The sequence below is a fragment of the Heterodontus francisci genome, chromosome 2 (assembly GCF_036365525.1).
Source record: "Heterodontus francisci isolate sHetFra1 chromosome 2, sHetFra1.hap1, whole genome shotgun sequence".
In the NCBI taxonomy this organism is placed as follows: domain Eukaryota; kingdom Metazoa; phylum Chordata; class Chondrichthyes; order Heterodontiformes; family Heterodontidae; genus Heterodontus; species Heterodontus francisci.
The window spans coordinates 175,384,797-175,399,252 of NC_090372.1; the positions used below are offsets into that span (position 1 = coordinate 175,384,797).

Sequence of the window (14,456 nt, forward strand, 5' to 3'; positions counted from 1 at the left end):
TGGTTACAGCACAGGAGGCCATTCGGCCAGTCCTGTCCCAGAGGCAGGACAGAACAACCAGATACGGTAGCACAGTGGTATACAGTCAGGAGGGAATTACCCTGGGAGCCCTCAACATTGACTCCAGACCCATGAAGGCCCATGGCTTCAGGACAAACATGGGCAAGGAAACCTCCTGCTAATTACCATCCACCATGCTCCCTCAGCTGATAAATCAGCACTCTTCCATGTTGAACACCACTCAGAAGAAACACTGAGGGTAGCAAGGGCACAGAATGTACTTTGGGTGGGGGACTTCAATGTCCATCGCCAAAAGCGGTTCAGTAGCACCACTATTGACCGAGCTGGCGGAGTCCTGACGGACATATCTGACAGACTGAGCCTGCAGCAAGTGGTGAGGGAACCAAGAGGGAAAAAAAACTGCTTGGCCTTGTCATCACCAATCTATCTGTCACAGATGACCTGCCATGACCGTATTGCTAGGAGTGACCATTACACAGTCCTTGTGGAGACAAAGTCCCATCTTCACACTGAGGATACGGTTCATCATGTTGTGTGGGACTATCACTGTGCTAAATGGGATAGATTCAAAACAGATCTAGCAGCTTAAAGCTTTGCATCCATGAGGCGCTGTTGGCCATTAGCAGCAGTAGAACTGTATTCGATCACAATCTGTAACCTCACGGTAATGGTACAGTGAAGGATAGGCCTCGCCATCAAGCCAGGGGATCAACCATTGTTCAATGAGGAGCCCAGGAGAGTATGCCAGGCGCAGCACCAGGCCTGCCTAAAAATGAGGTGCCAACCTAGTGAAGCTACAGCACAGGACTACATGAATGCTAAACAGCAATAGCAGCATGCGATAGAGCAAAGCGATCCCAAAACCAACGGATCAGATCAAAGTTCTGCAATCCTGCCACATCCATTCATGAATGGTGGTGGACAATTAAACAACTAACCAGAGGACCAGGCTCCACAAACATCCCCATCCCCATCCTCAGTGCAATAGACAAGGTTGAAGCATTTGCAACAACCTTCAGCCACAAGTGCCAAACAGATGATCCATCTTGGCCTCTTCCTGAGGTCCCCAGCATCACAGATGCCAATCTTCAGCCAATTTGAGTCACTTCACGTGATATCAAGGAACAACTAAAGGCAAAGACCTGACAACATCCTGACAGTGGTACCGAAGACTTGTGCTCCAGAACTAGCCATACCCCTAGCCAAACTGTTCCAGTGCAGCTACACCACTGATATCTATGTGGAACATTGTGGTCCTGTCCACAAAAAGCAGGACAAATCCAAGCCGGCCAATTACCACCCAGCAGCCTACTCTCGATCATCAGCAAAGTGATGGAAGGTGTGTCGACAGTGCTATCCTGCAGCACTTACAGAGCAATCACCTGCTCACCAGTTTGGGTTTTGCCAGCTCCGCTGGGCTCCAAACTTCATTACAGCTTTGGTCCTAACTTGGACAAAAGAGCTAAATTCAAGAGGTGAGGTGAGAGTTGGCAGCTCACCTTGACACCAAGGCAGAATTTGACCAAGTGCGGCATCAAGGAGACCTAGAAAAATTGAAGCCAAATGGGAATCAGGGGAAAAGTCTACATTGATTGGAGTCATACCTAGCACAAAAGAGGATGGTTGTGGCTGTTGGAGGCCAAACATCTAAGCCCCAGGACAAAGCTGCAGGAGTTCCTCAGGATAGTGTCCTAGGCCCAACAATCTTCAGCTGCTTCATCAATGACCTTTGTTCCACCATTAGGACAAAAGTGGAGATGTTCGCTGATAATTGCAGTGTCTGTAGCATTCCTGACTCCTCAGATTATGAAGCAGTGCCTGTCCACATGCAGCAAGACCTGGACAACATTCAGGCTTGAGCTGATAAGTGGCAATAACATTCACGCCAAAGAAGTGACAGATAATGACAATCTCCCCCTGATATTCAATAGTATTACTATCACTGAATCCTCTACCATCAACATCCTGGGGGATGCCATTGACCAGAAACTGAACTGGAGCAGCCACATAAATACTGTGGCTACAAGAGCAGGTCAGAGGCTGGGACTTCTCCGGTGAGTAACTCACCTCCTGACTCCCCAAAGCCTGCCAACTATCTACAAGGCACAAGTCAGGAGTGTGATGGAATACTTTCCACTTGCTTGGATGAGTGCAGCTCGAACAACACAAGAAGTTCGACTCCATCCACAACAAAGCAGCCCACTTGATCAGCACCTCATCCACCACCTTAAACATTCACTCCCACCACCACTGGCACACAGTGGCAGCAGTGTGTACCATCTACAAGATGCCCTGCAGCAACTCGTCAAGGTTGCTTCAACAACAATTTCCAAACCCATGACCTCTACCAGAAGAAGAGCAGCAGACGCATTGGAGCACCACACCTGCAAGTTCCCCTCCAAGCCACACACCATCCTGTCCTAGAACTATATTGCAGTTTCTTCACTGTCGCTGGGTCAAAATCCTGGAACTCCCTAACAGCACTGTGGGTGTACCTACACTATATGGACAGCAGCAGTTCAAGAAGGTAGCTCACCACCACCTCCTCAAGGGCAATGAGGGATGGGCAACAAATGCTGGTCTTGCCAGTAACGCACACATCCCATGAAAGAATGAAAAACTGTCTCCCTCCCTCCCATACAATTCCTGACCCATGCCAGGGGCAACTGTGCTACCAGCTGAGCCAAGGTGAATATGTAACGAAACCAACTAGACACGATTCACTCTGTGAACTTACAACTATTATTGCAGCTTTGTAACACACCAACATTCATCTTTTAATTCCTTATACAACACATCATGTTTTTACAATTGTTCAAGTTTCCCTCTTACTCAAGGCACTGGTTCTTGCTGGTTTGCAATTTCATAGGTAACCTTCTTGTCTGAACCTAAATGAATGATTGAACATTCTTGTACCATGGTGCGGGGTGGGGGGCAACACAGCCACACCCACTGCTGAGCTCACTTAATGACATATACTGTTCCAACAGAAACCGTTTGTTAGCTATTAGAAGTGGATGTCTTTACTGATTTTTCCCACTCCTAAAACTAGGGCTGTTAAAGCTTTACTGCTGTTCAGCTGAGATCAGCTAACTAAGCAAAAGCCAGGGATCTAACCTAGAATCTTCTGGTTCAGGAGCTTAAATGCTATATTTGTGCATTCAGCCATCAGAAATGTCTGTTTTGCTGATTTCCTAACTTCCTCTACCACTTTTATTCTATACAAGTTACATTCAAACCTCTTAGTCCAAACTTCCTTTAAAATGTCTTTGTTTACCTGTTAACATACACTCCAAGTAAATGGGCTCTTCCATCACCCAGCTGGCCAACCCAGACTCCGAACTGTGTAAAAGATACAGAAGAAAACGGAATTAACCATTTTTCACATTTTGTAAACTCATCAATCCATAAATTCAGAAAGCATTTTCTTTTCAGTTAATTTTAAAAATTTACAATTGTTAACTTTTTTTTTACACACTTTGGATCAGTCATTTTCCACTTTTAGCCACTTGCCTCTTGAAGGCAATCAGATCTGGGAGTCATGATCAACTGTTACCTTTACTGAGATCAACAATTGCGGCACAGTGGCGCAGTGGTTAGCACCGCAGCCTCACATCTCCAGTGACCCGAGTTCAATTCTGGGTACTGCCTGTGTGGAGTTTGCAAGTTCTCCCTGTGTCTGCGTGGGTTTTCGCCAGGTACTCCAGTTTCCTCCCACCACCAAAGACTTGCAGGTTGATCGGTAAATTGGCCATTATAAATTGCCCCTAGTATAGGTAGGTGGTAGGGGAATATAGGGACAGGTGGGGATGTGGTAGCAATATGGGATTAGTGTAGGATTAGTATAAATGGGTGGTTGATGGTCCGCACAGACTCGATGGGCCGAAGGGCCTGTTTCAGTGCTGTATCTCTAAATAAAAAAAATAAAATAAAATTGAACCAGAGACCTTCTGATCTATATGGCCTAACACTACAGGCAATGCCTTCACTGAATAGGGTTAATTTTGAGTCTGCATGGATATGAGTTGGCCAATGGAGACTACGATGTTATAATCCTATCTCCAAAACGCACAAACTTATGCACAGCTTCCTTTTGGGATCACAGAATTAACTTTAATATCCATTAAAACAACCATGAGCTTCATCAATTATGAATACATTTATTGAATAAAATAACTGGGCCAATGATATAGAAATTTTCAGTTTATTCTCTGCCTAGTTTTCTAATAGGCTTTCACATATCTCCATATAGTTTTAACTCTACAGTGTACTGAAATTAGAACATAATTTAGTGTACACTATTGACTAGTTTGCTGCCCCTCTCTTCAGAGAGCATATAGTTTGTTAAAAAGAATACTACATAGTCACATGATGGGCCGATTGGCCTCCTTCTGCACTATAACAATTCTGTGATCCTATATTAACTCCTGGCTTAGGCAATTCCAGAGAGACATTTAACCCAGGTAAAAGTGGTGATTTTCATTTGACAGTCCTGATTCAGGATTTCCACTGGATACCATGTAATATATAGTCACTGCTGATATGCAATCACAGATCTCTATTGGAATGGTTGAAAAAGATGCATTCGCTAAATTGAAGAATATTTCCGATAGGAATTGGACTTTTTAATGTCAACAAGAAATTTACCTGGACTGTATCTTCCTGTAAATGCATTAGGAAAATGGATAACTGTGTCAATTATACTTTTTAGTAAAAAGGCATATTTTAGAGAATAATCTGGTATTTTCTCCTGCAATTTCCTTTTTCTTTCATTGCATTACAACAGTGACTACACTTTTTAAAAAAATTAATTGGCTGTAAAGCGCTTTGAGATGTCCCGTGGCTGTGAAAGGCACAATATAAATGCAAGTCTTTCTTTCTTTCTTTAAAGCTGTGACATCTAAACTCTCTTTCTCATTTCCCTATTTTCAGCCTCTTGTCTTCTGTAAATGGAAGTTTACTAGAGCAGATTGAACAGCCTTTCAATAGTCAGGAAGTAATTTTGTACATCAATCTGCCACAAGAAGAGGCACGAGCTCAATAATCACCACAAATTACCCCAACTGCTGAAACTTATTTCAGGTCAGCATCTGTTTATTCTACATTTTGCAAACCCTCAAGAGTGCTGAATGTCTTCGCAAATTATCACCATGCAAACAGAATGTGTCACAGATCACAATCTGGAATGTTTTACTGAAGTAAGGTCTAACTACCATTCTGTTACCAAACCGATGAATGTTTTACATTACAATCTATACAAAAGTACATCCCTCCAACCCCGACTTAACTTTTATTTTAACTTTTATTTCATCTTCTCTACAGGCTTACCCAGATATGTACAATTTCTTGACCAAGGACAATTTCTTGACCTGGTCCATGATTTCTACCAATACTGCTCAAGTCAGCCACTGCACAGAAGTGAAACTGACATAATTGTAGCTAGAGGGTCACCAAAATTTCAATACTTAAAACATTAGGACAACTGAACTCTTCTTCTTTGGCCTCTTTGTCTCGAGAGACAATGGGTAAGCACCTAGAGGTGGTCAGTGGTTTGTGAAGCAGCGCCTCGAGTGGCTATAAAGGCCAATTCTAGAATGACAGACTCTTCCACAGGTGCTGCAGATAAAATTAGTTGTCGGGGATGTTACACAGTTGGCTTTCCCCTTGCGCTTCTGTCTTTTTTCCTGCCAACAGCTAAGTCTCTTCGACTCGCCACTCTTTAGCCCCACCTTTATGGCTGTCCGCCAGCTCTGGCGATCACTAGCAGCTGACTCCCACGACTTGTGATCAATGTCACAGGACTTCATGTTGCGTTTGCAGACGTCTTTAAAGCAGAGACATGGACAGCCGCTGGATCTGATACCAGTGACGAGCTCGCTGTACAATGTGTCCTTGGGGATCCTGCCATCTTCCATTCGGCTCACATGGCCAAGCCATCTCAAGCGCCTCTGGCTCAGTGGGGTGTAATATGCTGGGGATGTTGGCCGCCTCGAGGACTTCTGCGTTGGAGATACGGTCCTGCCACCTGATGCCAAGGATTTTCTGGAGAGAGCAAAGATGGAATGAATTGAGATGTCGCTCTTGGCTGACATATGTTGTCCAGGCCTCGCTGCCGTAGAGCAAGGTACTGAGGACACAGGCTTGATACACTCGGACTTTTGTGTTCCGTGTCAGTGCGCCATTTTCCCACACTCTCTTGGCCAGTCTGGACATAGCAGCGGACGCCTTTCCCATGCGCTTGTTGATTTCTGCATCGAGAGACAGGTTACTGGTAATAGTTGAGCCTAGGTAGGTGAACTCTTGAACCACTTCCAGAGCGTGGTCGCCGATATTGATGGATGGAGCATTTCTGACGTCCTGCCCCATGATGTTCGTTTTCTTGAGGCTGATGGTTAGGCCAAATTCATTGCAGGCAGCCGCAATCCTGTCGATGAGTCTCTGCAGACACTCTTCTGTGTGGGATATTACTGCAGCATCGTCAGCAAAGAGGAGTTCCCTGATGAGGACCTTCCATACTTTGGTCTTCGCTCTTAGACGGGCAAGGTTGAACAACCTGCCATCTGATCTTGTGTGGAGGAAAATTCCTTCTTCTGAAGACTTGAACGCATGTGAGAGCAGCAGGGAGAAGAAGATCCCAAACAGTGTAGGTGCAAGAACACAGCCCTGTTTCACGCCACTCAGGATAGGAAAAGTGTCTGATGAGGCACCGCTATGCTGAATTGTACCTTTCATATTGTCATGGAATGAGGTGATGATACTTAGTAGCTTTGGTGGACATCCGATCTTTGCTAATAGTTTGAAGAGACCACGTCTGCTGACGAGGTCAAAGGCTTTGGTGAGATCTATGAAAGCAAAGCAGAGGGGCATCTGTTGTTCGCGGCATTTCTCCTGTAGCTGGTGAAAGGAGAACAGCATGTCAATGCTGGATCTCTCTGCTCGAAAGGCGCACTGTGCCTCAGGGTAGACACGCTCAGCCAGCTTCTGGAGCCAGGACAACTGAACTAGAGATGACTAAATAGGTAAAAATATTAAACAAACCTCCAAAATCATATTTTGAATTTAGCTCAGATAGATCTCTCACTGATGACTCTTATTTTGGGACTACAGCACATTATTGGCGAGATCTACAAAGTTCTCACAACTTTCAAGGCTTTCAGACCTTGAAACATTAACTTTGTTTCTCTTTTCACAGATGCTGCCAGACCTGCTGTGTATTTCCAGCACTTTGATTTTATTTCAGATTTCAGCATCCGCAGTATTTTGCTTTTATTCTTTTCAACCTATCTGCTCTCGACTGCTTCACAAGAATACCAGATATACTGATGAAAAATAGTTCACTTCTAAGCACCATCACTGCTCACCTTGTTAGACATCTAATCACTTCTCCTCTCTCAAAACAAATGTAGATACAATAACAAAGCAAGCCTTAAATTCTTTGTAATGGACTTCATAATACAATCCCACTTTACCTGATGACCACCATATCTATGAGTTAGAGGGACAGATCCATGCAGAACTCGTGCACCACTAACAAATTGAATAAACTCCTTGGTCTTTGTTATGGACACATCTAAGTCCAATAGGTCTTCCACAACTTCCTGATATAAAATAATTACAAATTAAAGAACAGTTACTATATTTTACATAATCATGCCAGTAGTTCAGACCAATGACTATGAATCTAGTTATAGCAAAAGATTAATTTAATAAGCCACTTTAATCAATGAAACTGAAATTTTGAATATGTAGTAGTCTCAATTAATTGAGAAATTAAATATTCCTAACAGTAGTAAATAAAATGTATTCATAACAGAGTTTACAACAATTTGTAGTCAGTCACATTTGTGGTGTATAAAATGGAGGAAGTCGTTGTACTGGCACCGTGCACACAATCTTCAGAAGCTGCTTTTACAAAGGGCATGAACAGAACTGAAAGAATTGGTTTTGTAGTACAATTTATTGCATCTGGGTCCAAGGTATGTGTGACCAGAATCAATTGTTCTTCCTTTTAGTCAGCAGTTGTTAATCAACCCCAAATTTTTGTATTCAGTAACAATACAGCTCAGTTCATTTGTTATCATATCCCCTATGTGACAAAAAAGTTCACAGCTAAAAAATTAAAAATAATTTCCTATTCCCAACCCCGCATAATTTAGTGATTACAAACAACCTGCATTATACAGCAAGCATTCATTATTCTGTTCATTGTACTTCAATGTATTTTAATGACCTGAATAATTATTTCAGAGACCTATTTGTTTGTTAAAGACAGAAGAAAACAGAACATTACATTTTTCACAAATAACAAATTTTGACAGAGACATCCTGAACCAAGGTAACGCAACCATTGAGAACAGATGATTTTTTTTCCTATTTAAGGGTCTCATTAAATGTCCAATGCCATAATAAAATGTCATACAATCTTCTAGGTTAGAGATTAGCAAACGTGAAATTTTATAAATTACTTCTTTAGCATTCCCACAACAGCAAAGTGAGTTTGTTTTACTTAGCCACACAGAACAGGAACATCCCAGTGTGCAGTTAGCTGATCCCAGACTGGATCACTATAGGGCTCCTACAATTGGCCCTCAGCAAGCCTGGGTTAGGAAGAGGTGAACTGCCCGGGTTCCCATTCCTGATTGCTATCTAACAACTCATGCTGGAAGTGCACATATGTGGATATTAAATAAGGCAAGATTGAGCTCAGCTGTGATAACCCCCCCAACAGTCAAATTGATTGCTGACAATCATGGTCAAGGTTCATACAGGTTAAGGCACAAAAGACTGCTTTATTCCTATGGAACAGCTTATGCAGAGAAAATGAAGAACATTGGCAAAATGATTTTTGAGAACTATAATTTCTATATGCTTAAGTTTTGTTATACTTAATAATATTCTCACAAGTCTTTGAAACTGCTTCCTCTACTTATTAATCTCTTTTAGTTTAGTTTAGAGATACAGCACTGAAACAGGCCCTTCGGCCCACCGAGTCTGTGCCGACCATCAACCACCCATTTGTACTAATCCTACACTAATTCCATATTCCTACCACATCCCCACCTGTCCCTATATTTCCCTACCACCGACCTATACTAGTGACAATTTATAATGGCCAATTCACCTATCAACCTGCAAGTCTTTGGCATGTGGGAGGAAACCGGAGCACCCAGAGGAAACCCACGCAGACACAGGGAGAACTTGCAAACTCCGCACAGGCAGTACCCGGATTTGAACCCAGGTCACTGGAGCTGTGAGGCTGCAGTGCTAACCACTGCGCTTTTCTCCTGAAGTTTCTGTTTTTTTACTACCTTTTATTTTTACAAACAGCTCTCAGTCAGCATAAGGATCACACAATGCAGTATTGTGGGCCCCAGTTACATTGCCCTATTGAAATGGTTCTACAATTGGAAAAGGACATAAACCATACAAATCAAGAGATTTCAAGTTTCATCCATGGTTTGTGCTCAGTTATCTAGTCTCAGCTGAGAAAAAATGGGGTCACTAAAACTGTCCAAACATTCTCATGACAGGAAAACTAGAGTTGGTCAAACTTTTCATCCCCTATTGCTATTCACTGGCCTGTGCTGGAAAATGCTAATCCACTCACTACCTTACACATGAAGAAGGATAACTTGAGCAAGGAAACGGAAGACTGCCAGGGCCCATGGAATCTAGCACTGATTAATGCCTTCACTAGAAAGGAGAGATTTAGGGGTCCAAGTACAGAAGTCACTAAAAGCGAGTGGACAAGTACAAAAAGTAATTAAAAAGACTAATGCAATGTTAGTCTTTATCTCAAGGGGGCTGGAATATAAAGGGGTGGAAGTCATGCTACTGTTGTATAAAGCTCTGGTTACACCACACCTGGAGTATCGCATTCAGTACTGGGCACCACACCTCCGGAAGGATATAATGGCCCAAGAGTGGGTGCAGTGCAGATTGACCAGAATGATACAGGGATTAAAAGGGTTAAATTATGAGGACAGGTTAGACAGACCAGTCTTATATTCTCTTGAGTATATAAGATTAAGAGGGTGACTTAATTTTAAGTGTTTAAGATGATTAAAGGTTGTCATAGGATAGTTAGAGAGAAACTATTGCCTCTGGTGGAGTGTCCAGAAAAAAACAGCGTAACGAAATTACAGCTAGGCCTATCAGGGGTGATGTCAGGAAGCAGTTCACTACACAAAGCTATTGAGGCCAAGTCAACTGAAAATTTCTAAACTGAGACTGATAGACTTTAGATAGGTAAAGATATTAAGGGATATGAAACCAAGTTGGGTAAATGGAGTTAAGATACAGATCATCCATGATCGAAATTGAATGGCGGAACAGGCTCAAGGGACTGAATGGCTGACACAAAGACTTTTTACAATTTCTTTAGGAGAAAGGTCAGAAACAATGCAGGCCCCTTGCAAACTGATGATGGTGATGCTGTTAATGAAAATAATGAAATGGCACACATGTTGAATAATTACTTTGCATCAACATTTAGGGTAGAGGAAGAGGATAGCATGCCAGACATCAAGAAAACTATTAGTGAATCAAGGACAGGGACTCAACAAAATTAACGTAAGCAAGATAAAAGTAATGGAGATGTTAATGGTGCTAAAGAGTGACAAATTCCCACGGTAAGATGGTTTCCATTCAAGGGTTTTAAAGGAAATAGGTAATAATGTTGTGGATGCCCCAGCTATAAACTTCCATGAGTTCTGTTGAAAGGTAACAGACCTAAAATGTTAACTCTGGTTCTCTCTCCACAGTTGCTGCCAGACGTGCTGAGTATTTTCAGCTCTTTCTGTTTTCATTTATAATCTTTCAAAGTTCTCTTGATTCAGGAACTGTTCCTTTAGATTGGGAAATTGTGTAGGTCACTCTGCTATTTAAGAAGGGTGAGAGAGGGAAACCAGGGAATTATAGACCAGTTATGCTGGTCCATGGTCCATTAGCCTTTTTGATTACTTTCTGTATCTGTTCATGCCATTTTAATAATCTATATAGCTGGACCCCCAAATCTCTTGGGTCCATGGTTATGCTGTTGTTGGAAAATTGCTAAAGTCTGTAATTAAGGATAGGGTGACTGAACATTTTGAAAATTTTCAGCTAAACAGAGAGAACCAGCTAGATTTGTAAAAGGTAATACATGAGTAAACATTTTTTTTCAAAGAGGTGACTAAAGTAGTGGGCAGAGGAATGTCTATGGATGTTATTTATATGGATTTCCAGAAGGCATTTGATAAAGTCCATCTTAAGAAACTATTAGATAAAGCTGAAACTTATAAAATTGAAGATAAAATATTGACCTGATTAGGAAACTGGCTGACTGGACATAGAATCGGGATAATGGGCAGGTACTCTAATTGGCAGGATATGGCTAATGGTGTCCTGCAAAGTTTTGTGTTGATCTGTATTCATTAACAACTTAGATGACAGGATAGAAAGCCACATATCCAAATTTGCTGATGACACAGTGTTAGGCAGTATTGTAAACAGTGTAGACGGAAACGTGAAATTACAAAGAGATATTAATAGAATAAATGAATGGGCAAAACTGTGGTAAATGGATTTCAATGTAGGCAAATGGGAGGTCATCCACTTTGGACCTAAAAAGGACAGAACAGGGTACTTTCTAAATGTTGAAAAGTTAGAAACAGTGGAGATCCCAAGAGATTTGGGGGTCCAGGTACATAGATTATTAAAATGGCATGAACAGATACAGAAAGTAATCAAAAAGGCTAATGGAATGCTGGCCTTTATATCTCGAGTAGAATAGAAGGAGGTAAAAGTCATACTTCAGCTATACAAAGTCTTGGTTAGACCACACCTGGAGTACCGTGAGCAGTTCTGGGCATCGCACCTTAGGAAGGATATATTGGCTTTAGAAGGAGCGTAGCATAGATTTACGAGAATGATACCAAGACTCCAAGAGTTAAGCTATGACGAGAAGTGAAACAAACTGGGGTTGTATTCCCTGAAATTGAGAAACTTAAGGGGTGATTTGATGAAGTTTTCAAGATATTAAGGGGAATGGATAGGGTAGGATTGGGAGAAACTATTTCCACTAGGTCGGAGTCTAGGACTAGGGGGCATAGTCTAAGAATTAGAAAAACATTTCTTCATGCAAAGGGTGGGAGGAATTTAGAACTCTCCTCCATAAATGGCAATTGATGCTAGATCATTGTTAATTTTAAACCTGAGACGGATAAATTTTTGCTAGCCAAAGGTATTAAGGGTTAAGGGGCAGAGACGGGTATATGGAGTCTGGGGACAGATCAGCCATGATCTCATTGGACAGCGGAACAAGCTGGAGGGACTTAAATGGCCTACTCCTTTTCCTATGTTCCTCTGTCCGATGATCCCATGTCCTCACTGTCAAATCAGTAAATATGAAGTTGACAAGAGCAGCTTGGAAACTAGAAAATTAAAATCATACCATAAATAAGTTTAAAAATGAAATTCAAGTGTAATTTCATTCTGTATCAGCTCAAACATAAAAATGGGAATTAAAATAAAGAGTGAACAATAAATTGTCACTTTTATGTCTTTTAATGTTCAGTTAAAAAACAATACAAATTTAGCACATCAGTTTCATTTGGCATGCAAACACCACCAATATAATTAACTATTTAATTATCTATTTAATCTAGTTATACTGTATTAACAGAGAGACTATGGTGATTGCAAAATATATACTAACCTTCGATACTGCTACCAGCTTGACTGCAGATTTGAAAGGTGCTGGTTGAACAGCTGAAAAAACAGAATCCCTCACTTGACGCACATAATTTTCTTTGATAGGATCAAGTGGAAAAGATTCTGTAATAAACACAAAGATATACGTTTCAGTATACCTCACCTGAAGACAAATTTGTTTTTGGCCAACAACCCCGTTGCCCTCACCAGAGCAAGTTTTTCTCCTCTTGTCCCCCACCACCTCCTCCATCCACACCTCAACTAAGCAGCTTCTAAACCCTCAACTGTCCTCCAAATAACTGAATTTTGTACACCCACTTTCCTCCTCCCCTCTCCCTCCCCCTTCTCTCTCTTTCTCTTCTTTTTCTCATTTTCCCCTTGCCCTCCCAGTCAGCGGGTGGGTTAGGTGTAGAGACGGTGAGAAAGGAAGGAGATAAAAGAGAACATGAAGAGAAGGGAGAGGGGTGGGGGGAGGAGAAGGGTGGGTGGGGGGTTGGGGGGGGGAGGGAAGGGAGAGGGGTTGGGGAGGGAAGGGAGAAGGGTTGGGGGGTAGGGGGGGAGAGGGAAGGGAGAAGGGTTGGGGGGGGGGGGAGAGGGATGGGAGAAGGGTTGGGGGGGGGGGAGGGATGGGAGAAGGGTTGGGGGGGGGAGAGGGAAGGGAGAAGGGTTGGGGGGGAAAGGGAAGGGAGAAGGGTTGGGGGGGAGAGGGAAGGGAGAAGGGTTGGGGGGGGAGAGGGAAGGGTTGGGGGGGGGAGAGGGAAGGGAGAAGGGTTGGGGGGGGGGGAGAGGGAAGGGAGAAGGGTTGGGGGGGGAGGGAAGGGAGAAGGGTTGGGGGGGGGAGGGAAGGGAGAAGGGTTGTGGGGGGGGGGGGAGAGGGAATGGAGAAGGGTTGGGGGGGGTGGGAAGGGAGAAGGGTTGGGGGGGGAGAGGGAAGGGAGAGGGGTTGGGGGGGAGAGGGAAGGGAGAGGGGTTGGGGGGGAGAGGGAAGGGAGAGGGGTTGGGGGGGAGAGGGAAGGGAGAGGGGTTGGGGGGGAGAGGGAAGGGAGAGGGGTTGGGGGGGAGAGGGAAGGGAGAGGGGTTGGGGGGGAGAGGGAAGGGAGAGGGGTTGGGGGGGAGAGAGGGAAGGGAGAGGGGTTGCGGGGGAGAGGGAAGGGAGAGGGGTTGGGGGGGAGGGAAGGGAGGGGTTGGGGGGGTAGAGGGAAGGGAGAGGGGTTGGGGGGGGAGAGGGAAGGGAGAGGGGTTGGGGGGGAGAGGGAAGGGAGAGGGGTTGGGGGGGGGAGAGGGAAGGGAGAGGGGTTGGGGGGGGAGAGGGAAGGGAGAGGGGTTGGGGGGGAGAGGGAAGGGAGAGGGGTTGGGGGGGGAGAGGGAAGGGAGAGGGGTTGGGGGGGGAGAGGGAAGGGAGAGGGGTTGGGGGGGGAGAGGGAAGGGAGAGGGGTTGGGGGGGGAGAGGGAAGGGAGAGGGGTTCAAAGGAGGGGGAAGGGAGAGCGGTGGGGGGGAGGGAAGGAAGAAAGATGGGGTGAGGGAAGGATGAGGGGTGGGGAGAGGGAAGGAAGAGGGGTGGGGAGAGGGAAGGAAGAGGGGTGGGGAGGGGGAAGGAAGAGGGGTGGGGAGAGGGAAGGAAGAGGGGTGGGGAGAGGGAAGGAAGAGGGGTGGGGAGAGGGAAGGAAGAGGGGTGGGGAGAGGGAAGGAAGAGGGGTGGGGAGAGGGAAGGAAGAGGGATGGGGAGAGGGAAGGAAGAGGG

The 14,456-nt window shown here is 44.2% G+C and overlaps 1 protein-coding gene across 5 annotated transcripts in view; it reads right to left on the reverse strand.

Moving 5' to 3' along the window:
* The window catches only part of LOC137348651 (protein adenylyltransferase SelO-like), a 96,382-nt gene that overhangs the window by 70,297 nt on the left and 11,629 nt on the right, over positions 1-14,456 (reverse strand). For 4 of the 5 annotated variants that reach the window (XM_068013927.1, XM_068013921.1, XM_068013918.1 and 1 more), the window contains exons 2-4: positions 12,719-12,837; positions 7,491-7,619; positions 3,299-3,363 (exon numbers count right to left, since the gene is read on the reverse strand). In XM_068013927.1, the coding sequence (XP_067870028.1) occupies positions 3,299-3,363; positions 7,491-7,619; positions 12,719-12,837 (313 nt within the window). The remainder of the gene's footprint in view (positions 1-3,298; positions 3,364-7,490; positions 7,620-12,718; positions 12,838-14,456) is intronic. The other variant, XM_068013934.1, reaches the window with a different exon arrangement.